Source organism: Mesocricetus auratus, unplaced genomic scaffold, assembly GCF_017639785.1.
Source record: "Mesocricetus auratus isolate SY011 unplaced genomic scaffold, BCM_Maur_2.0 Super-Scaffold_100014, whole genome shotgun sequence".
In the NCBI taxonomy this organism is placed as follows: Eukaryota; Metazoa; Chordata; class Mammalia; order Rodentia; family Cricetidae; genus Mesocricetus; species Mesocricetus auratus.
The window spans coordinates 22565048-22588436 of NW_024429197.1; the positions used below are offsets into that span (position 1 = coordinate 22565048).

The window sequence follows — 23389 nt, forward strand, 5'->3', positions numbered from 1 at the left end:
AGGTTGCTTGCTGCTCTGCCAGAGGGTCTGAGTTCCATGTCAGGCAGCTCACAACCACCTGTAACTCACTCAAGGAGATCTCACACTCTCCTTTGATTTCCATGAACCACACACACACACACACACACACACACACACACACACACACACACACAGATAGACATACATTTAAAAATCTTTTCAAAAAGAGATAGTGTGGAGGAGAGGAGAGTGGGGATACAAAACAAGAAAAATGACTAATCTGTCCACAGGTTATGAGTTGACTGGTATTTTTATTTATCGGGTCTCTGTAGCTCAGGTTAACCTGCAGCTGATTAGCACAGGCCTAGCCTCTCTAGTGGGCTGAGCCATCACACCTAACAAGTTACCTCTGATTGAAACTTGTTTTTATTGCTTACTGAATAAGTCATGAACTGAAAAGGGACCAGGGATGTAGCTCAGTGTTAGCCTGTTTATACAGCAGGTGTGAGTGTTTACATGGCATACATGAGACTCTGGTTTCATCTCCAGTACTACTGCAGACAGGCAGTACTGAACAGGGCCTTTCTTGGCCAAAACTCTGACTTTGAGTGAGCTTTTTTGGATTCTACCTCCTTTCCTATTTGTTTAGCTGAGTTAGCTAAATTTAGAGCATATTCAGAGTGACTGCTGCTTCTGTGCCATGTAGTCTTTTGAAATATATTCTAAAGAACATGAGGAATATGTGCTTGAGTCCACAAGACCAACTTTGGGTATGCACTTTGTCCTAGTGTTCATGGCTTCTCATATGAACAGTGCACTTTGTGAGCTAGAAACAGTCCATGCCTACCTAGCACACAAGAAAGGTCTTGTGTAAGCTGCAGAACTGGAAGACAGACTTTATTGGCGTGTTAGCTGATCCTGACTGCAGAGCGCTGCCAAGGTCTTCAGGAGGTTCTGACCTGTGTGGTGATGATGGATTTTGGGTAGTTAGGAAGTAAACAAATTGCCACAGGGTAATGGTTTAAAGGGACACTCATCTATCATGATTTTACTGCACCTTTAGTCTCAGGATTTCTTTGATACTGCAAAGCTACAGTCAGTTTTTGACTAGGGCTCGGTTCTCGGCCTTCCTCGGCTTTTTATCACAAAAGTCCCTGCAATCACAGGAACACTGCATGAGAGAGAAAGGAGGGAGCTCACGAGCAGAATGGACGTTCCAACCTAGGTAGTGCCACCACAGAAATGATATCATCTTTGCTGTATTCTGTTTAGAATCCAGTGTCTAGGTCAGTCCACAGTTGAGGGGAAGCGTTACACACGAGCATGGAGACCAGAAGGTAGAGACTAGTGGTGAGACAGAAAAAGTAACCAATCTTGGGTAAAAGACAGTCTTGAAGGTGATTGTGATTGGATGGTAAGACATTCAGCATTGGCAAAATAACCTTCTGGCTACATTCCAGTCTCCTCTATCTTTCTCAGTCCCTTTGGCATGCAGCTATCATGCTGAGACACTGAAAAGACAGGTTTTTCTCACTTTTGACATTTCTAGCTGTGAGCTGTGCCTGGAGAGCAATGTTTTCCAAAGAGAAACTTCCTGTCCAAGAAGATGTACTTCCCGCTCTGGCCACCAGGTAGTGCCAGTGCTCTTCCCTGGTTAATCCGATGGCCTGGCTGAGGGATGGATGGCTGTTGATAATGAATGTCAGAATGGGGGATTGAGATCCAGTGAGTATATGCAGCAACTTGTTCATCAGCACTTCTCCCTCTGTTCTGCGATTTCCTAAGCAATAAGTGCCTTCTCATTTCCAGGCTCTAGAAGATGTCTCAGCACCAGGCCCTGTTCCAAAAAAACACACAGTCTGCTAGAACAGCAAGCAGGTTAACGATTACAGTGTGGTGTAAAGGCTTAGTGGAGGTATGCATAAGACATTGTAGAATACTGGGAGACATTGAAAGGAAGACTCCCTGTGTATATGAGGCTTGTCTTTCAGGGTTAGGGAGGGTTCTTTCTGGGTAGAAATTATTGGATATACTCTTAACCTCATCAAGCAAAGTAGTCCTGATCTTAACAAGGAGTGTGTGTAGTAAGACTATTCTGGCTAGAAAATTCTAATGATTAAAGAGGACAACGAAAGAAGAAGAGAAATGCAGTTGACAAAAATAACGGGTGTTGATAGCAGTGGAAGTAAAGTAGCTGAAGTGAACACTGGCTGGGGTGATGGGAAGGGAACTAAGGTCTGTACTACTGGACTTGAAGCAGCAGAGGCTGGATAGAGGGGAGGGCGTGAAGAGCTTCCATTCTCCCTCTAACAGGAGACAATGAGGGGCTGGGCTGAGCTATCAGCACTGGAGTGTGGGGTGCTAGATTGTGTCATTTGTACTGTGGAATTCTTCTGTGTTAGCATATCTGGAATTTGAGTGCTCCTAAAAGTCAGTGGCCTGTCACTTTGTTTTGGGGGCCAGTGGATATGTGCAGGTGCTCACAGAGGCCAGAGATATCAGATTGTCCTCTGCAAAAGCAGCACACACTCGTCATTGCTGAGCCATCTGTCTTAGAGCCACACAACAGTGAGAGCCACACAGAGCTTACAGTGAGAAACTCTGTGGGGTGCATGCATGCATGTCTCTAGTACACACATCTGTATTCTCAGCACCTGAAATGCCGAGACGGGAGTGTGGATGCCAGCTTCAGACTGGCTTTCATGACTGCAATGGAGACTCTGTTTTGCAAAAGTAAAAAAGTGGAGGGGGGAGGCTAGGGAGATGGGCAGTAAAATACTTGCTGCATAAATAGGACTTGAGTCTCAGCCTCAGTATCCACATTAAAAGATCTGGGCATGGGGGCTGGAGAAATGACTCAGCAGTTGAGAGCACTGGCTGCTTTTCTAGAGGAAGGACCTGGGTTCAATTCAAAGTACCCACATGCCAACTCACACCTGTCTGTAACTCCAGTTCCAGGGCATCTAACACCATCACATAGACATACATGAGGGTAAAATATCAATGAACATAAAATTTAAAAATCTGGCATGATCATACACACTTGTAATCTCAGTTCTGGTAAGAATGAGTTCACTGGGCAGCCTAGCCTAGTTGATGGGCCCCAGCTCCCCTCCCCCCAAAACCAAGGTGGGCAGCCTTTCTGAGAATCAAATAAAAATAAAAAACAAGATAAGAATGAGCCACTGTGGGAGTTGCTCACTCAGTGTCCAGGGATTGGCATATAGAGGTTAGCCAACGCAAGAGAAGTAGCTTCATTAACATGCTGTGCATAACCCATGTCTCTGGCATTAAAATCCACGTGCAAACTTGTGTGCAGAAGGTAAGTTTATTTCCTAAGGAGCCGTGCTTGGAGTGCCTGGAGAAACTGAACTTGGATGGTTGTAAGCAGATTTGGTTCAGTGGGATCTCTCACCGCTTGAAAGTGTCCTCATCTTGATTTGGAGTATTGTCTTAGCCTGATCTCTCCTACTTCACTTTTTCTGGATCCAAACCTCCTCTGGGGCCAGTTTCTTGGCACTTCCTCCATCCTGCATGCTCTAACCCATTCCCAGGGCCTTAGCGCCCTTAAGCTGCCATCTTATTCATGTTCCTAGCTCTGATCTTACTCTGCTCATGCACATTTGTCCTGCTTCTCTGCTTGACTTAATCATTACAACCTTAATGTGTCCACAAGAACTCTGAATTAACCCACAAACCTTTCACATCCTCTGCGTTCCCGTGGCCACCTATCTCACAAAAAAGCTAAGCTATCCTTTATTCCATTTGCTCTCCCCATGCCAATCACCTCTGCTTTCAAAATACAGCCCCATATCTGACCCCCTCTCATCACTCTTGGTCCAAGCCACCTGTATCTTTAGCCTAAATAAGGCAGTGCTTACCTGGGGGCCTCCTTGCTTCCTTCCCCACCCTTGAGTGTCTCCACAGACTGCCAGTAGCATCCTGGAACACTAGCAGTCATTCCAGCATCTGTTTCAGAACATCCACAGGGACCGTAGAGGGCAGTGGTGTTGACTGCACTTGCAGCACACTCTTGGCCTCCAGCCTGTTCATAGTTTTCCGACACCTAGGTCTGACTTTAGAGTCAGATTCTTTTCAGGTCTCAGCTCTTAAAGTTCTTATTTTAATATTAGGTGCTGGGGATTAAGTCTAGGGCCTTTGACCACACTGAGCAAGTGCTTACAATAAGGCTGTATCCCCAGCCCAGGTCTGCTGATGACTAATGGTGGAGTTGACAATAAATGAACTGTTTCGTCCACCATTTCCTTGAGTAGAACAAGACAGTGGCAGAGCCCGTCTAAGACCCAGGGAGATGCTGTGTACACCCTCCAGCCCAGAGTCTGCCAGATGGCCTTTGGGCCTCAGCCAGATCCTCTCTCAGGCTGATTGTGCTGTCACATGACATCTTAGCCCCACCCTTTCTGTTGCATATTCTCTGGGCCCTGGGTGCTCTTGCTGCTGCTATTTAGCCTTAGCGTGTTGTGGATGTGGGACAGGTAAGGGTGGACCCTACCTTAGAATATTATCCAGCCTTGTTTCTTTCCAAGGTGGTGGTTGTCTCACACCTGTAATCCCAGTGCTTGGGGGAGACTGAGGCAAGAGGATCACATGAGAACAAGGCTTGCTAGCCTCAGCTACAGTTTCAGGTTAGCCTTGTCTACAGTGTGAGACAGTATCTTAAAACAAAAATGAAACAGAGTTTACTGCTGGGTGTGGTGGCACACACTTTTAATCCCAACACCTGTGGTCCAGAGACAGATGGATCCCTAGTTAGAGGCCAGCCTGGTCTACAGAGTGAGTTTCAGGACAGCCTGGGCTACACAGAGAAACCCTGTCTCAGAAAAGTTGCTTTTTCTTTTTGTGGCACACTATCCAACTGCTGAATCCAGAAGCGTCTGGAAAGCCTTTGTCCTTGCTCGGGGCTTTCCTCATATTCTAGGAGTCTCCACACTGCCTCCCCATCCCCTGACATAGCTTTGGTCTTACTACCTTCTTTCTTTACAGTGACTGCCAGAACCTTGTTTCTGAAAGAACCTGACCTAAAAACATTGTCTTCATTTTTGGGTTCCAGTTCCTCAGGTTCTCATCCTCTTTAGAAATATTGCATGTTGCCGGGCGGTGGTGGCACATGCCTTTAATCCCAGCACTCGGGAGGCAGAGGCAGGTGGATCTCTGTGAGTTCGAGGCAGGGCTGGGCCGATAGCCTCCAAAACAATACAGAGAAACCCTGTCCCATAAAAACCAAAAAAAAAAAAAAACCCAAAACAATACAGAGAAGCCCTGTCTCGAAAAACCAAACAAAAAAACAAACAAAAAAAATTGCATGTCTACACCACCTTGTAGGTACAAAGAACCAATCCTATAAAAGGCCATACTTGCTTGGAACTGACACTTAAGGGTCTCTTCACGACGAGGATCCCAGTCTTTTTACAGTCTTCTGCTCACTCCCTGCCCACTCCAACCCCAAGCACTCAACAACCAGGTCTCTGCACCAAGCAGAAGCCCTCTGTGAGTGATGGTTCTATTCAGGTTCAAGGGAATGGAGAAAGCAGGCTCCTCCCCTGAGAGTCCGCCATGCCCCTCCCCTTGCTGCCCACTGCGAGATCTGTAAATGGAGGCCCTGTCCAAAGGCTCCTCAGCCCCTCCCCTGCCCTCGGAATTGTGAGCTAAGAGCCAGGCTAAGGGGCTGGACCCACATCCATGCATCCTCGCCTGGGCTGGACCCCCACTTCAACAACAGCAGGAAAGAGTGCGGGGCGGGGCCCCAGCCCCATATAGGAATGTCTGATCCCCAGGTGAGCATTCCCCGCTGACATGGAGCAGGTGGGGCAAGAAAGAGGGACAGGGACATCAGGCCAGTCAGCCCATCGTCATATCATCCGACAGAATTGGGTTTAACGGGGTTACCCGGACAACCCGCGGGGAGGCTGGCGAAAGAGCAGTGTCCTGTTCTCAAGTGGTCAGCCAGGTCTGCATGCAGGAGGTGGCCTCTGGCCTCCAGGGAAGGGGTGGCAGTGTGCGCGATGAAGAAGGACAAGAGACACCACTGCTGGAGAGGACACCTTCATCCTCACCTGCCACTCAGGCTGCCTGGTGAGGGAACCCTCATCGTCACTCATCCCTCTTTCCAGAAACCCGTAGTCATGTGAGCTCTGTGATTCTGGCGCTCCGGGCTGTTCTTACATTCACTATCAGTTTCAGTTCCTGGATTCCTCCCCAATCCCCCTTCCATTTTGTTCCATACACCACAGTCACCTCTGGGCAGGCCCCAGCTCAGACCTCACCAACTTGATCTCCAGTTACTGGGCTTTTGCGAGCCAGGACCTCATTGTATTTTTTAAAAAAGATTTATTTAGTCGGGCAGTGGTGGCACACACCTTTAATCCCAGCACTCGGGAGGCAGAGGCAGGCAGATCTCTGTGAGTTCGAGGCTGGGCTGGACCGACAGCCTCCAAGACAATACAGAGAAACCCTGTCTCGTAAAAAACAAACATTTATTTATTATATACAGTGTTCTGCCTACATGTATGCCTGCTGGCCAGAAGAGGGCACCAGGTTTCATTACAGATGATTGTGAGCCACCATGTGGTTGCTGGGAATTGAACTCATGACCTCTGGAAGAGCAGTCAGTGCTCTTAACCTCTCAGCCATCTCTCCAGCCCCGTTTTTTTTTTTTTTTTTTTTTGGCATTGTATTTTTAATTCTTGACTGTCATAATCCTCGCCCCCCACTTTAGAGACCCTGGTAAATGTCACCATGTTGGTGAAATACTCCCTTGCTCCAGACTTGGCCTTTGCTTCCTGGTATACCCAGGACAACTGGAACATGCCCTAGTTACACATAACGTGTCTCTTCAAGCTTCCAAGCATTCTATCTAGACTGTATCTTCCAAGGGGGTACACTGGTCTTGTTCTATTTTCAAAACACACAAAGCGTGGCACAGGGAAAGAACTGAAAGAATGAAGTGAATAAATGATAAGGACTGGAATGAAGGGGCTGTGGGGTCTTCATCTAAAATGGCTTCTCAGAGTCCTCAATGAAGAGGGTTAGATTCTGGGTACATTGGAGATAGTGCAGCAAGAGGAGCTAAGTGGTGTGTTATATTAACTAAGCACTTTTATTGTCAGGCCTCATGCTTGTCACAGGGGACCCCAGTCTGCACTCAAGTTGCGTCCCCTGTAGGGAAAAAGGAAGACAAGGTAGGTGAAGCCTGTAAAGAATCCAGGTGTTACACGGTGACCACAAGAAATCTTCCAAAATGAACACTTACAAGCTCTGTGGGGTGAGGAGGCTCCTCAAAGAGGACCAAGGAAGGACCCTGGAGAGGGGTTTCAGCAGGGCTGGAGGGGGGAGCTGGAGAGCTGAGCAGGGCTGGTGTGGGGCTGGGCTCCACAGAGGGATTCAAGAAGCAAGCACATGACTGAGTCTGCTTGGGGCACAAGCCAGCTTCAGCTTTATCCCTCCTCAGAAAGGCTCCCCGAGGCAGGCCAGTCCTTCTCTGTGCTCACAGGTCCTGCCTCTTCTTCCATGCTGGGTTGCATCCTCTGCTTGACTGTTCCTTGAGAGATAGTTCACAGTCATCTCTGTGTCAGCAGCACCAAGCATCAGATTTGCCCCCAAACAAGTATCCTGTTGTAGGAGTGAGTAGTTTACGCTCTATTTCTGTGGATTTAAACAGCCCTTCTCAAATCCCCATCCTTTTGCTCCCGGGGCTGTGTGCAATTTTTACAAATAGTATTTAACTAAGTAAGAGGAGGCTCAGTTCAAATTCTGGCTCCACCATTTCCTATGCAAGTCCTTTTTTCGTTTGGAAGTCTTGCTTTCCTACCTGTAAGATAAGGGGCCATTATGAATAGAGGGACCACATGTACATTTGTGTCTCTAGACCAACAGTTTTCCATTGTTTGCAGTAGCGATTGTGTAACTTTCCTGTCATGCTGGGGTTTTTTTCCTTTTTCTTTCTGTAACAATGTTTTTTATTTTTATTTTAGTTTTAAATAGCTTGTTTTACATGTCAATCCCAGTTCCCTCTCCCTCCCCTCCCCCGACCAACAGTTTTCAATCAACCTTCCCAATGCTGCAACCCTTTAATACAGTTCCTCATATTGTGGTGATCCCAACCATAAAATTATTTTTGTTGTTACTTCATAGCTGTAATTTTGCTGCTGTTATGAATTATTAGATAAATATCTGATATGGGATCCCTGTGAAAGGGTTGTTCAACCCTAGAGGGGTCACGACTGACAGATTAAGAACCACTGCTTCAGACCAGTAGACTGACCATATGTTCTCTAAAGGCAGTAGCCCAGGGGTTCTCTTAGCTTAGACTAAAAAGGAGCCTGAGAAACATTCTGTCCTGTTTGCTGTAGATGGCAGAGTAGAGAGGAGAGAGCATTCAAGGCAGAGCTGAATCTCATCCTGCAACTTTAGAGTGACCTCTCACAAGGCTTTTCCCTCTCTGTTGTGTTTGCCTCACTTGGGATGTATAAGCAGGGATGACAACCCTTGCCTGATTGAGCTCACAGGGCCGATGGGAATCCCAGGTGTTCAAGTGCTTTGTAAGCAGGGTAGACAGTGTAGCAGATGATTAATCATTAGTTAGGACTAGAAAACATCTATGAAGCAGTACAAATGAGGCAATGTTTATTGGGAGACTGGCCATCTGTTCATCTTCCATGAAAGGCCTTGGAGACTCAGGAATGCTGTTCTTCAAGGGGATGGTAGGTGGGCTGCCAGGTGAACAGGTGTCTGGCTCAGGAACTGAGCTATCTAGTCCTGCTTGGGTTGGCCTTAAAACAGGAGAGATGGCTGTGTAGGTTCATGGAGTGGGATGGTACATCCAAAATCTTTTCCCCTAATTCCCAGTCTTCTGGGCTTATATAATTTCCCAATTTAGGTTTTATTTTTTTATTTATTATTATTATTTTTTTGGTTTTTCGAGACAGGGTTTCTCTGTGGCTTTGGAGCCTGTCCTGGAACTAGCTCTTGTAGGCCAGGCTGGTATCGAACTCACAAAGATCTGCCTGCCTCTGCCTCCCGAGTGCTGGGATTAAAGGCATGCTCCACCAACACCCAAATTTAGGTTTTAATCCTGATGGGTTTGGACACACAGCTGTTGATTCCTTTGGTGACTGAGGCTGCCTATATGAACAATAAACCCTTCAGTGATGCCTTGGGATATTCCAGTTCAAGACCCAAGTTCAGTCCCTCCCAGCTTTGGACATCTTGGTGGCAGGTTTTTGTTTTTAAAAGAGCATAGTTTGTCTCAATTCCTTTTTAATTTTTTATTTTTGAGACAGGGTCTCACTATTGTAGCTCTGTCTATCCTGATTATTCATCACATAGACCAGACTGGTCTTGAACTCACAGAGATCCACCTGCCTCTGCCTCCCAGGTGCTAAGATTAAAGATGTGTGCCACCATGTCTGGCCTTGTCTCAATTCTTGCTCAAACCTTTTTTTGTTTGTTTGTTTTTCCAGACAGGGTTTCTCTGTATTGTTTTGGAGCCTGTCCTGGAACTCGCTCTGTAGACCAGGCTGGTCTCAAACTCACAAAGATCCGCCTGCCTCTGCCTCCCGAGTGCTGGGATTAAAGGCATGCGCCACCAAGGCCCAGCTTGCTTAAACCTTAAAGGCCTGCAATTGTCCAGAGGGGTTGTCTGGAGGCCAAGCCTGAGCCTCCAAATGAGTGAAGGATTAAAGAGAAAGTGATGTGAGAACGAGGATTTACTCATATCAGTCAGGGGTAGGGCTACTTGGTGTGGCTGATGTGTTTATCCCATCAGTGGGGCTTGTCTGTCCCAGGACATAAACAGTTGATGTGTAAGGAGCACATTTGTTTGGACATAGTGTATAGACAGAGCCAAGACTGTTTGTGAAGATGGATAGGCAAGCTGATTCCCTGCTGCTGTGAGAGATGCCATAGGTGGTCAAAGGCCTGGACATGACCTGTTCTGGCATGCAGAGGCTATCTGGTAAGCCTAGCCTAGTGAACTCCTTAGCCATAGTCACCAAACCTCCTCCTGCTGGAGTCAGAAACAGCAGCAGATTGAGGATCAAGCCTAGGGCTTTGCTTCTCCTCACTTACTGTGTGACTTTGAGCAGATGTCTCCAATGTGCTGAACTTGTTTCCTCATTCATAAAACAGGGGAGAAAAGAGTATACCCTTTAAGCTGGCCCAGGCCAGAGGAAAGAACACAGCACAAGGTTCTGGGGAGCCATGCTGTCCACACCCATTCTGTTGATTTCCTTCTCTGTTGGAGATGGAACCAGTGTTGTGTTGTGGCCTGAGGTCTCTGAGGGAGTGAGCATAGCCTCTCTCAAGTCAGCCATTAATTTATGACAAGGCTCTATCTCTCAGAAGGAGGAAGCCTTTGAGGTGCCAAAAGGCTTCTGGGAGGGTGTCTGTGCCATGGGATGAGGGCAAGGGAGGATGGGATGACCATGCAAGTTCATCTGCTGCTAATCTTTCCCAAACCTTGTCTTTCTCAAACAAGTTAGTGTCTCCTCGCTAACATGTATTCTCAGTTGGTGAGATAGTGTGGAGAGGGTGCGGTTCTGGGAGGGGGTCCCTGAGAGCCTCTCTGGAGATCCCTTGGCCTTGGGAACTCTGTGCACCTCTCTCCTGGGCCACAGGTCAGCGCATCTTGAGCCATGAGCATTCCGTTTCTCAGATGACTGAACTTTCCTGGAAGGATGTTATTAATGCCTTATCCCTGGCCAACATGGTTCTGGGGCTCTTCTCCATCTTCTGCAGCTTCAGCAGGTAGGTCTGGGACACAGCCTGCTCTTAGCCTAAAACCGGAGCCTATGGCATGAGGAAGGGAAGGCACATTCTAGAGATCTAGCCACTGTGGCTGAAAGATCAACTTGGGGATGAGGACAGTATAGTAGTTTTAAAGTCAGGATCATGACCTCCATGTTGCTACCAGTCCGGTCACATCTCTGAGCCTCAGTTTCCTTTTGTAGCACGAGGAGTTTGTGTTATAATCTTTCTTGTTACTTCAGCTATAGCATCTCAGAATGCCTGAAGGAGGAAAAAAGAAGATACATAGTAGTATTCATAGCCACCTCCCTTCTCTCTCCTCTCTCCACCCTCTCACCACGGAGCCCAGAATGGTCTTGAACTCACTATGTGGCTTAGACTGGCCTTGAACTTCTGATTCTTCTGCTTCCATCTCCCAAGTGCTGGGACTGTAGGTGTGAACTACCAAGTGCTGGAACTGGAGGTGTGAGCTACTTCACTTGGCTTCATTCATATTTTATGGTTCTTGAATCAGAACATATGATGTGAATATCTGACAACACCATTGTGAAAATTCTGTCACACTTAAGGTGCCACCAAGGAAGCAGGATCAATTTATGCCCTTGTAAGTTGGATTCTATTTCCAGGCCTTTGGCAGATCAGCTCTTTAAACAAAACTCATTCAGATGCACTCCTGATGTGCCTGATTCTCCAGGACCAGCATAGGGCTTCTTTATCTGTTTTTCAACCATAAATTTGGGGTTTTGGAGTCTAATAAAGTAGGAGAATGCACATCTGTGGCAGGAAAACTCAGTTTATAACCAAATCCTCTGAGAGGGTAATTTATGTTATAATTGTAGGATTTGTTATTTTCATTTAGCCTCAAGTCCCTTTAGATACTCAGTTGTGGTCTAAACAAATGTTGAAGCTGTTTGGGGATGGCTGAGGTCAAAAGTCAGGCTCTCCTCTCTGTTTCTGCTGGGTCACCTAAGCATTGTAATCCAGTGCAGAGTTAGCAGTGGACCTCTTTGGACGGTGGCTGCTCACAAAGGGACCATATGGGAGCATATAATGGATGAGGTACAATGAAGAATGTGAGGGCTAGAGGAACTCTGGGAAATGACTTAGAGTAGAGTCAGCATCAAATGTGAGAGAATGTGGGAGACACTGATGGACCCTTGCCACAATCAAGCCCACGAGAACTGTGGCAGACACTAGCGGATCCATACCACAGTTGGAGATGCCAATACCTATTGCCAATCTCCAGAAAGCAAGCACATTAATCCTGGCCGCACCATCTGGTGTCTGGGTGTAATCAACACCTGTGGACGTTTCATCCAAGAACAGCAGAATGCACAGAATTCTTAAGCTCTCTTGGAGGATTCATTTTGCATTCTAGGCATGTAAAAGACAAGATGTCATAAAGAAGGTGATCTCAGGTCAAATGGAATTAAACTAAAGCACAGAGACGGAAAGAATGCATAAACCCTGACCTGGCACATCTAATGCAAGGGCACTTGCCTAGAATGTGTGAGGTCCAAGTTTCCATCTCTAGGATTGAAGAAGAGGGAGGAGGAGGAAGATGAGGAGGAGGTACCAGGTGATTAATGTCATAGGAAAGTCAGCATTTAGCCAGGTATGATGGCATAAGCTTGTAATCCCAGAACTTGGGAGGTGGAGGCAGGAGGATCAAGAATCTAAGGCCAGGGTTAGGGGAGGTGGCTCAGTCAGTAAAGTGCTTGTGGCACAAGCATGAGGGCCTGAGTTCAATTCTCAGCAGCCATGTAAGAAGGCTGGGCATGGCGGTGTGTATTCAGGATCCCAGTGCTGACGAAGCTCACTCACCATCCAGCATTGCCAAACCAGTGAGCCCCAGGTTCCGGTGAGAAACACTGTTTCAAAAAATAGGGTCAGTGGCTCCTGAAGAACAGACGTCTTAGTTACTTTCCTATTGCTGTGATAAAGCATCATGACAAAGGCAACTTATAAAAGAAAGTGTTTAGTTGGGTTTACAGTTTCATAGGATAAGAGTTCATGATGGCAGCACAAAGGGGCATGGCAGAAAGAGCCGAGAGCTCACATCTTGATCCAAAAGCCAGAGGTAGAGAATGACACTGGGGATGGCAGGAGTCTTGAAACCTCAAAGTCTGTCCTTATGACATACCTCTTCAACAAGGCCACACCTAATCCTTCCCAAACAGTTCCATCAACTGGGGATCAAGTATTTGAACATATGAGTTATGGGGGATATTCTCATTCAAACTGCCACAGAATGAGAGAAAGGAAAGGAGAGAGAAGGGGAAAAGAGAAGAAAGGAGAGGAACTCATGTAGCATAAGCCCTTCATTTCACAAGCGGAGAAAGAGACCTAAAGAGACAGATGGTAATTTATCTGGAGTCACAGTGGGGTAGTGGTAGAGGCTGCACTGAGAACTAGGAAGGACCCTGTATCATCACATACGCTGGGGCTTAAGAGTTGGAAGGGACTGGCGGCAGTGGTGGCACACACCTTTAATCCCAGCACTCAGGAAGCAGGGGCAAATGGATCCTGAATTTGAGGCCAGCCTGGAACTGAGTGAGTTCCAGGACAGCAGAGTTGCACAGATAAACCCTGTCTTGAATCCCTCCACACACAAAAAAAGAAAAGTTGGAAGGGACCTTGGTGATTACTGGGGGGTCAAGGGTGTCAGAGAACCTCTTTAAACTATGGCTTGGGGACTGAAAAGATGGCTCAGTGGTTAAGAGCACTGGCTGCTCTTCCAGAGTACCTGGGTTTGATTATCAGTGCCCATAGGATTTGACTTACAGTCATCTGTAACTCCAGTCCCATGAGATCCTGCATCCTCTTCTGGTCTTCCTGAGCAATGTGGTACACAGCTGTATATGTAGGCAAAATAACTCAGACATACAGTAATCTAAAAATTATAAAAAGTCTATGCATTGGGCATTGGGAGGGTGTGTGTAAAACACTGAAAGCAGTATGTACCAGAAGGGATATGAGTGAGGGAAAGCTCTTGGTTGTGCTTGTGTGAAGAGTTGAGTGTGGACTTGTCCAGTGGGTACTACGAGAAGCTGCCTGCTGGCCTGCCCTCTAGGAAATCGCACTGTGCTTCCTGGATGCTTCTCATCAGCTTCCTGTTAGACATGGCAATAGGGACGATGACCAGATACCTCAACATCTGCCACAAACTGGGTGAGTCCAGACCTCGGGCCCCTCTAACCCCTGCCCTGGGCAGCGCCCTTCTCAGGCTACCACCGTCCTGTGAAGCCAGGCAGGCCTTCCTTGGTCACCCAGTTGTTCATGTGCCTTTGTTAATAGTGGAAGCAGTCCTGGCCCGGGAGTGAGGCTGCCTGCAGCCTGCATCATCTCCTGGGCTGGCTCTCTTCCCCATCTGTTTTTACTTTGTTTTGCTTTGCTTTTTGTTGTCGAGACAAGGTTTCTCTGTGTAACAGTCCTGGCTGTCCTGGAACTCATTTTGTAGTCTAGGTGCCTTGAACTCACAGAGATTCATCTGCCTCCTGAGTGCTGGGATTAAAGGTGTGCACCACCACTGTCTGGTTCCCTGTTCCATCTTTGCCCCACCCTTGCCCTGGTGTATAGTCTTTATCCTCCTCATCCCTCCTCTTTAATTCCATTTACTCTTCTTTTGAATATGCTAAAGATTTTGGTCTTGTGTTTAGGCTCCATGGAACATTATTATGGTTATTGTTTTATGAGGTAAGATTTCACTTTGAGTTCACTCAAGCAGTTTCTTTTTCTGTTTATCCTTTCTTGCCTTCCAAGTGTTCACTGGGGTCACCTTCATTCTAAGTGAGGAATATCCTCTGTAGATTTATTACTTAAGTGAAGACAATGGCAAGGGTCAGTGAGGGGATGAGAAACATTCCCAGGCAAAGCAGCTGGTTTAAAATACCTCAAAATGTTTCCATGTAAGATTTTGCCTGAAAAAGGTTCCAAGGCTTGTGAGCGCATGCACTCAGCCTTCCATGTTGAGTGCCAAACACCAGCAGAAGCAGAGCTGGGGGTGGGGGCACAGCCCAGGCTTTGGTCTACAGGCCACCTTTAGGGAACCTCTGCTGTTTTCTGAGATGCCAGCATCCCAACTGTCACTGCACCAGCTACCCGAGAGAGGCTAGGGTGTAGAATGCATGCTTGTGAGTTAACCGTGACCTCTGAAGCAGGGCTTGAACTGAATGACTTCGCTGTCTTCACCACCTTTGGCCTGGCCTCAGCTCTGCTCCTTGGTGTGGATGGGCCTCTGAATGGGTTCCTGGCCGTCATCTATGTGCTAACAACTTCTTTCCGCCTGTGTTTTTATTCAACTGGTGAGTGGAACCCAGTCTGTCTTAGGACTGTAGCAGGGATCAAGGGGCAGGAGAAACTGTTGGGAGTCAAGTCAGGGGTTGTTCGTGGGTTCCTCTTCCTCCTCATGAGCCCGTGCCTGCTACAGGTGAAGGGCTGTATTGGCAGAGCCCTGGTCTGGGAGAAACGAGTCCTTGCTTCTTCAGCAGCTGTGCATACTGTATTCTATTTGTATGCAGCACTGCGCCACACACTCTTCCCCAGACAGGAGAAGCTGTGATAAAGTGAGGGCAGTTGCCTTCCTAAGACCACTCAGGAAGGGTGTGCAAACCCAGCACTAAGCTTAGACTGCTTCCAAGGACCCTTTAAGGTGTGGGCACACCTGGTCTACACTGATTGCCTGCTGTCCCCCAGAAACCAACACAAACCAAAACCTGCACAGCATCTGCTTGTAATGACCAAATGGCCTACACACTCCTCCCCACCCCTGGGCCAAGGGAATTTGGTAGTTTAGGGAGAGGAGACCTGAAGTGATAGATGCCCTTGGCGCCAGGAAGCAGGTGATCCCATGATCTTTCCTTAGGAGGAGGTCCCTCTGCATACAAGGGTCTACCCTGCCCCTATGCTTCCTGCGTTTTGGCCTCCACCTGCCTTCTGACCAAGGGAAACACATTTATTCTCTGCTGCATGGCTTCACTCATGATTCTATTCATGATCGACCAGAGTTGCTACCCACATGATGAAATTCTGGAGTCGGAGAACTGGAAAAAAGTGGTTTATATGGGAGGTGAGTTCAAATAACTGTCACCAGATGCTTACGGTCACACTGTCTCACAGCAGCATTGCCCATGCACTTGGCTCTCATGCATTCTCACCATTGAATTTGTTGTAAATTGATAGCACATATTTACTATCTTTTTTAATGTTGGAAAATACTAAATGTACTCACCGCTGTAGAGGACTGTTTTCTTCATGTTCCAGAGCATAAGTTTAGGCTGTGCTCAATAATATCTACCTAATGTTAATGAGTTCAGTAGAATTTAGGGGGTGCATGTGTGCCTATGTGCCAAGTACAGGGAGTCAGTCTGGTAAACTAGACATAGTCCCTGCCTCAGGTAAGGAGAAAGTTACTGAAAACCAAAACACACTAACAAATAAAATGGCAAAAATAATTGGAAACAAACAAAACTGGGTACAGTGGCTTGTAATTCCAGTTCTTGGGAGGCTGAGCTGGGGGATTGTTGCAATTTCAAGATATGGTGAGTTCCAGGCCAGCCTAAGCTATAGAGTGAAATTCTGTCTAAGAAAAGAGTAACTACAAGAAGTTTTGATGCTCTGGGAAAGTATGTTTGGCAATTGCTGGCTCCATCTTTTCTACCTCCCCTCTCCTAGCGCCTACCTCATAGCAAGCATTTCCCTCAGAGGTTGTTGTTCCTGGAGTTGATCCCCTTTGCTCAAAATAAACCACACTTAGCCTGGGGCTCCTGGGTTGCTTTGCTGTATGAGTTAAGGAGGAAATGGTACCTCATAGATTCTAACACCAGTTAATGCCAGTATTGTGTACATTCAGAGTGGATGCTGTGGACATTATGTTTCCCTTCAGAGCTCCAGATGTCAAGAAGCTGGCCCCTGGGTAGTTTTGGAGAGATAATGCCATCTTTTTTGCCATCTATTTCTTTTAAAGGACAATTCTAGCTTTAAGCATTGCCTCCTCACCTCAACAGAACAATGACTGCTCTCCAATTGCAGTATTACAAAACCCTAGCACATATCCTTAACTGATTCTTTTCCCCAGAAGCACCCTTTTGTTAGGTCACCTGTCACTAACAGGGTCTCACAGAATACATGGTGGTCAGGTTGTAGTCCAGTTGGTCGAGTAGTTGCTTAATTTGCATGGATCCCTGGGCTTTGCTCTCTGGTACTACACACACACTGACTGTGGCAGTGCACACCTGCAATCTGAGCACTCCACACGTGGAGGCAGAACAGTCAGAAGTTCAAAGCCATCCTCAGCTACACAGCAAGTTTGAGGTCAGCCTGGCCACAGGAGAACATGTCATGAGACTGTTGTTGCCCATGGTCTTGTTAACTGATGAAGAATGTCTAGTTTTTAATGGCCAGGCAGAATTGGGCTTAAGTCAGGCTTCTGTATAGCTCACTTCCCCTCTGTCTCCTATAAGGAAAACAGATGTAATTCTAAGTCATGGGAACATTATGAAGTGTAAGTGAAGCAATTCATAGGTTCTAGTAGCTAGTACTAAGTAGGCGTGCCACCAATTTTGAAGTCCTTTTGCCTAATGTGTTTAATCTGAAATTCAGATTGTCTTGGGACTACCTGAGACTGGATCCAGGTTCAGTGATTTGTTAGGAGGGCCTCAGGACTCAGCATGTTCTACTCATAGCTAAGACTGGCTAGAACACAAGGATGTGAGCCGGTGAGGTAACACATGCCTTTAATCCCAGCACTCAGGAGGCAAAGGCAGTTGATCTCTTAAATTCTAGGCTAGCCTGATCTACAGAGCAAATTTCAGGACAGTCAGGGATATAACAGAGAAATTCTGTCTTGAAAAACCAACCAACCAACCAACCAACCACCCAGAAACAACAACAACAAAAAGAACATGGCTCAAAATCAGCAGAGGGAAACCGTGCATGGGAAGTGACCACAGAAATGAGATGCTGGCTCCCCAGAGTCCTCTCCAGCTGGCACCAGAGAGTCACACTCAATTGTTAAGCCGTGGCCTGTGGTCATTCACATGAAGTACTGTCTTCCAGGGAAGGTCATCAGAGATTCAAATAGGTACCCTCTGCCTAGCAGGTACCGAGTTCCAGACTCCAGAAGTGGCTGTTCAACACAGATCAGGTACTTGCACAGCCTGGGCAAAGCAAGCCACTCTGATTACTCAGAGGTATCAGAGTAAGAGCTGAGGCCATACTGTAAGCAGTCTCAGGCATGTAACTTTGCATGTTTAACTCCAAACTATTAAGAAGATCTCCCTGGGCTGGGCGTTGGTGGCGCACGCCTTTAATCCCAGCACTCAGGAGCCAGAGGCAGGCGGATCTCTGAGAGTTCGAGGCCAGCCTGGTCTACAAGAGCTAGTTCCAGGACAGCCTCCAAAGCCACAGAGAAACCCTGTCTCGAAAAACCAAAAAAAAAAAAAAAAAAAAAAAAAAAAAAGAAGATCTCCCTGCTAGAAAAGACTCTGATCAACTTGAGTTCAGTCTTGGCCAGGACTTGGCTTCTGGTCTGAGATCAATAGAATGGATCCTGTGATTGAATTGGCTTCCAGTTAAGAGCTTACCTATACTTACTATACTGAACTTAAACATGGGGCTTCTGCTCTCTTGCTGCTGTTTCCTCAGCTCCATGAGTGACCTGTGAGGGATAGAGGGTGGGTTAGGAGCTGTGGGCGACACTTCATGAAACTGAGTGTCTGCTTCTGTCGTTACAGGTGTTATCATGCTGTTTATCTCTCCATTCTCACTCACCGCCTTTTACTGCCTGATTTGGTCGCTCTCCTACATCTTCTTTCCAGATGCCCTGTGGGGCAGAGGAGTTTGTATTAAGCTCTAGCATCAAGGGGGAAACCAACCACAGCTTCACCACTCCTGCAGGCTCTGTGGGCTCTGCACTTAGCATGCTGGACCAAGACCTGCCCCATGCTCACTAAAGCTTTCCTGGCGCCTGTGTTGTCACATGCTATCTCTTTGTCTTGAATCACAGCGACTCACAGTGGGCCCAGAAGCCTTTGGACTCTCAGTGGGCCCAGAAGCCTTTGCTTCTTTCTCCTTATTCAGGGTTTGTTGCTGGATCCTAAGGGCTCCCTCGGGGGAGGGGGTGAGAAGGCGTGAACTCAACGGCACAGACCCCTGGAGTCAGGTAAAAGACAAACAGCAGACTCACTTATTCAGCAAAGGGGAAAGCCTTATATATTCTCCTCCCAGCACCCAGGCTGCATCCTGATCCAGTGACAATGCATAGTCTCCCCTCATTGGCTAGGCATGATCAGTACCTCTGACAGCACCTGTTGCTAAGCCCTCAGGCAAACTCCAGGTTGGCTCATCTGTCTGCCTCCTAGGCCTTCCTACAATGGTTCAGACTCCCTTTTGGGTAATACTTGAAACAGGTTTTATTTGTTTGTTTTGCATTTTGAGGTAGGGTTTCTCTGGTTGCCTAGGCTGTCCTGGGAACTCATTCTGTAGACCAGGCTGGCCTTTAACTCAGATCCACCTGCCTCTGCCTCTCCGGTGCTGGGATTAAAGGTATTCACCACCACCATCTGGCTTGGGTCATACTTGAATCACTCATGTAGGATAGACTTTTGTTTTCCAAGTTAAGTTTGGGCTGGGCTTGAGTTTCAGCTCAGGATCAGGAGTTCCAGGCCATCCTTAGATACATGATACTGTATCTCAAAAAATTGATTGGCAGCCCAAATGTCTCACCTGGTGTATTAGGGTTCTCTAGAGGAACAGATTGGATAGAATGAATATCTATCTATCTATCTATCTATCTATCTATCTATCTATCTATCTATCTATGGGATTTATTAGAGTGGCTGATAGGCTATGCTCTAGCTAGTCCAACAATGGCTATCTACCATCGGAAAGTCTAAGAATCCAATAATTGTTGAGTCTATAAGGCTGGATGTCTCAGCACGTCTTCAGTATATGACATAATCCTGAAGAAGTAGGCTCTAATGCCAATGAAGGAATGAACTTCTAGTGAGGGCAAGAAGGCAAAGAGAGCAAGCTTCCTTCTCCCGTGCCCTTTACTTACACAGGCCACCACCAAGAAGGTGGGGTCAGATTAAGGGTGGATCTTCCCACTTCAAAAATTCCTGACTAAAAGTGGGTCTTCTAACTTTAAGTGAGTTAATTAACAAAATTCCCTCGGGCCAGGTGCGGTAGCACATGCTTTTAATCCTAGCATTTGGGAGGCGGAGACAGGTGGATCTCTGGGCTCAAGGTCTGCCTGGTCTACATAGTGAGTTCCAGGACAGCCAGGACTACATAGAGAGAACCTGTTTCATAAAGAGAGAGAGAAAAAAGAAAAATCCCTCAAAGGTGTATCTGCTGGGATTTAGTTAATCCCAGGTGTTTCTGAGAACAAAGAATAGCCATCACTGGCTTCCAGGGGTCTCATTCTGTGTATCTTTTCTAAGTTTTCAAACACTAAACTCTACTGAGATGTCACTTTGTCTTGCAAAACTACAAACCAGACAGAAATACTGCATACTATTATATTCCAAAGTTGCACCTTATGGAGAATAACCAGGGAATCCCAGCTTTGCTTCGGACATCCAAAAGATGGCTGGCTAATTCTGCTTCTTCCCACACAGTGGCGCCTGAACTCCCCTACATGTGTCTGCCTTTGAAGTTTTAAGAGTAGTGTGTATGTATGTATGTATGTATATATTGTGGTAAATTTTCCTCAAATATAAAATTAGATTAAAAAATAAATACCAATTTGAAAATTAAAGAAAAATGCCAATGGCATTACAACTCCAAGGAAGCTGGCAGCATCCTCTCCCAGACCTCTCTTCCCCAGTGTTTATTTCTTCTTTTATGTGGTCACTGTTAGATGGATCTGCTGTGTTTTGCTAGACCATAATTGCCTTTCATTTATGCCCATTATTTCTACTACCTGCCAAGTGCCTAGCACTCAAAAAAGTGTTCTTTTTGCAGATGAATCAATTTCCTTGTGGATTCTCAGAAGTTATAAAGGCTGCTATAGTAAGAATATAGCCACTCAGGCTCAGACATAGCCAGGAGGTGTTCTTCCAGGCTGAGCACTCATGTCAGTGTGAATCGACACTTAACCAAAGCTCTTGAGAACTGCTGTCACATGAGTTCTTAGGGACCAACAGCCAGCATGGCGCTTCCATAGAGTAGGTGTTAGGAATGCTTGGGCTATTCTCAACCAATTAAATTTTGTTCAAAATCTGCTATTTGGGATTAGTCAAAGGTGTCCTCACACTACTTCCAAGCTCTGACCAAATGATTTCTGGCTGTTTCTATGTTCAAAAGAAAAGATCAACAACAACAAAAACCCAAAGAACTGTGATTCTTCAATTGTGTCCATTTTAAGTGGCAGAAGCAGAGTTAAAACAGGATTGAGTTCCCCCAGACTTTGACAACTGAACTATTCAGCAGTTGTAACAGTAATAACTCTTACTCCTTTTGGGGGGGGTTTGAGACAGGGTTTCTCTGTGTCTTTGGAGGCTGTCCTGGAACTAGCTTTTGTAGACCAGGCTGGTCTCGAACTCACATAGATCCTCCTGCCTCTGCCTCCCGAGTGCTGGGATTAAAGGCGTGTGCCACCACCGCCCTGCCAACTCTTACTCCTTAGGTTTGCTTTCCCCCACTTGGGTTAGTGACACCAGGGCAGCTGAGGCCCCTTGCAGAGTCTAGCTGCCTCTTAGCGCTGGGGGCTCTGCTGCAGCTCACCTCAGCACCTTTATTCCCTGGAGAGCAGTTTTTCTGCTGCTCTTCCTGGGCTTCCACACAAGCACAAAGGCAAAGGATGACACGAAAGCTCTTTCAGCACACCAGTGAAGTCGGGAGTCTGGACGGGGTTCTGGTGTAAGCCCAGTATGGTAGAGGTTCCTCTTCCAAAGCACTGCTCCATATCTGCGTGCAACCCTATGACAGAATCCTATTGCTTTTGCAGGTCTGGTCCTGGTGAAATGTTTAATCTCTATAAGCCCATTTTCTCATTTCTGACACGAAGATTTACTTTCCCTGGGAGGACAAACACACAAGCCAGGGCAATTCCAGCTGGGTTTTCCTGAAGTGTGATCTGAGTAAGCTTGTCATTTCAGGGGTGGAGGGGTGTGTTTGGGGGTGCTGGAGAAACAGCTCAGCAGTTAAGAGCACTGCCTGCTCTTGCAGAGGTTTTGTTCCCACATCAACACAAGTTTCTGTGACCCCAGTTTCAGGAATCCTGTACCCTCTTCTGGCCTCTATGGGCACATACAGACACGCAAACAAGCACTCAGAATACATTGTTTAAAATGTTGTGGTGACTCTCAACTATAAAATTATTTCATTGCTACTCCATAACTATAATTTTGCCACTGTTATGAATCATAACATAAATATCTGTTTTTTGATAATCTTGGATGACACCTATGAAAAGGTCATTTGAACCCCAAAGGGGCCGTGACCCACAGGTTGAGAACCACTGATTTAACTGGATCCATATTTTGAAGGATAGATAAAAGGAGTAATTTAGCAACCCCTTCAAATTAAAAATATTCTTTAAAAAAAAGATTTTGGCCAGGTATTGGTGGCTCACGCCTTTAATCCCAGCACTCGGGAGGCAGAGACAAGTGGATCTCTGTGAGTTCGAGGCCAGCCTGGTCTATGGAGTGAGTTCCAGGACAGCTTCCAAAACAATACAGAGAAACCCTGTCTTGAAAAACCAAAAAATAAAAATAAAAAATAAAAAAACATAAAAAAAGATTTTTCCGGGTGGTGGTGGTGGTGGTGGTAGTGGTGGTGGTAGTAGTAGTAGTAGTAGTAGTAGTAGTAGTAGTAGTAGTAGTAGTGGCACACACCTTTAATCCCAGCACTTGGGAGGCAGAGGCAGGTGGATCTCTGTGAATTCGAGACCAGCATGGTCTACAAGAGCGAGTTCCAGGACAGCCTCCAAAGCCACAGAGAAATCCTGTCTCGAAAAATCAAAAGAAAAAATGTTTTTAGTTTTATCCACGTCTGGTGGTCCATGCCCCGAATGCCAGCACTTGCTCAGCATTACAGTGACTACTGCACACGTGGGGGTGAATTACATTCCTAAGCACATGTCTGAGACAACTTTATGCCTCTACCCCTAACACAGGAAGCTGGGTGATGGGTGTTTGGTTCCTAAGGGATCAGTCTGAACATTCCCCTCACAAACCTGACTCTAGGACTGGTGAAGTACCTGCAAGATGAAAACATTAAAGTACCTGGACTGCCCCCCCCCCAGAACTACTATTAGCTGTACTCACAGGATGGCAGGTGTGGTGGGGGGAATCCTGGCTTCCCACCTCTTAACCCTGGCTAGTAGCTCAAATGGAAGTAAAGGTCACATATACTCATGCGTGACGGGATGCCTGTGATCAGCAAGGCCCAGAACACTGGAAGTAAGCATGGTTTATTTTTGTTTCCTGTTTTTTGAGACAGAATTTCTCTGTGTAGGCCTGGCTGTCCTAGAACTCAACTTGTAGACCAGGCTGGCTTTGAACTCACACAGATCTGCCTGTCTCTACTTCCAGAAGCTGTTTCAAGCACAGTAGGAACTCTAACTCGTGAGCCTTAGACACTTTCAGAGTCCCTTATCCTCTTCCAGTTCTCATTTACACTGAGTCAGGGTGTCACTAAGTAGCCCAGGCTGGCCTCA

The 23389-nt window shown here is 46.6% G+C and overlaps 1 protein-coding gene across 9 annotated transcripts; it reads left to right on the forward strand.

Moving 5' to 3' along the window:
- Positions 1-4315: 4315 nt before the first annotated feature.
- Positions 4316-18702, forward strand: Tmem269 (transmembrane protein 269). Of its 9 annotated transcripts, none has more exons than XM_040756789.1 (9): positions 5491-5756; positions 5848-6054; positions 7089-7160; positions 10596-10725; positions 13799-13896; positions 14883-15029; positions 15590-15793; positions 17782-17869; positions 18459-18702. In XM_040756789.1, the coding sequence occupies exons 2-9, from the start codon at positions 5985-5987 to the stop codon at positions 18571-18573; spliced, it is 924 nt and encodes a 307-aa protein (XP_040612723.1). In that variant the 5' UTR covers positions 5491-5756; positions 5848-5984; the 3' UTR covers positions 18574-18702. The 9 variants fall into 9 exon arrangements, with proteins under 9 accessions (XP_040612727.1, XP_040612726.1, XP_040612723.1 ...); XM_040756795.1 differs by lacking the exon at positions 5848-6054 and adding an exon at positions 7472-7601; XM_040756793.1 differs by lacking the exons at positions 5491-5756; positions 5848-6054 and adding an exon at positions 4316-4457.
- The last annotated feature ends 4687 nt before the right edge of the window (positions 18703-23389 follow it).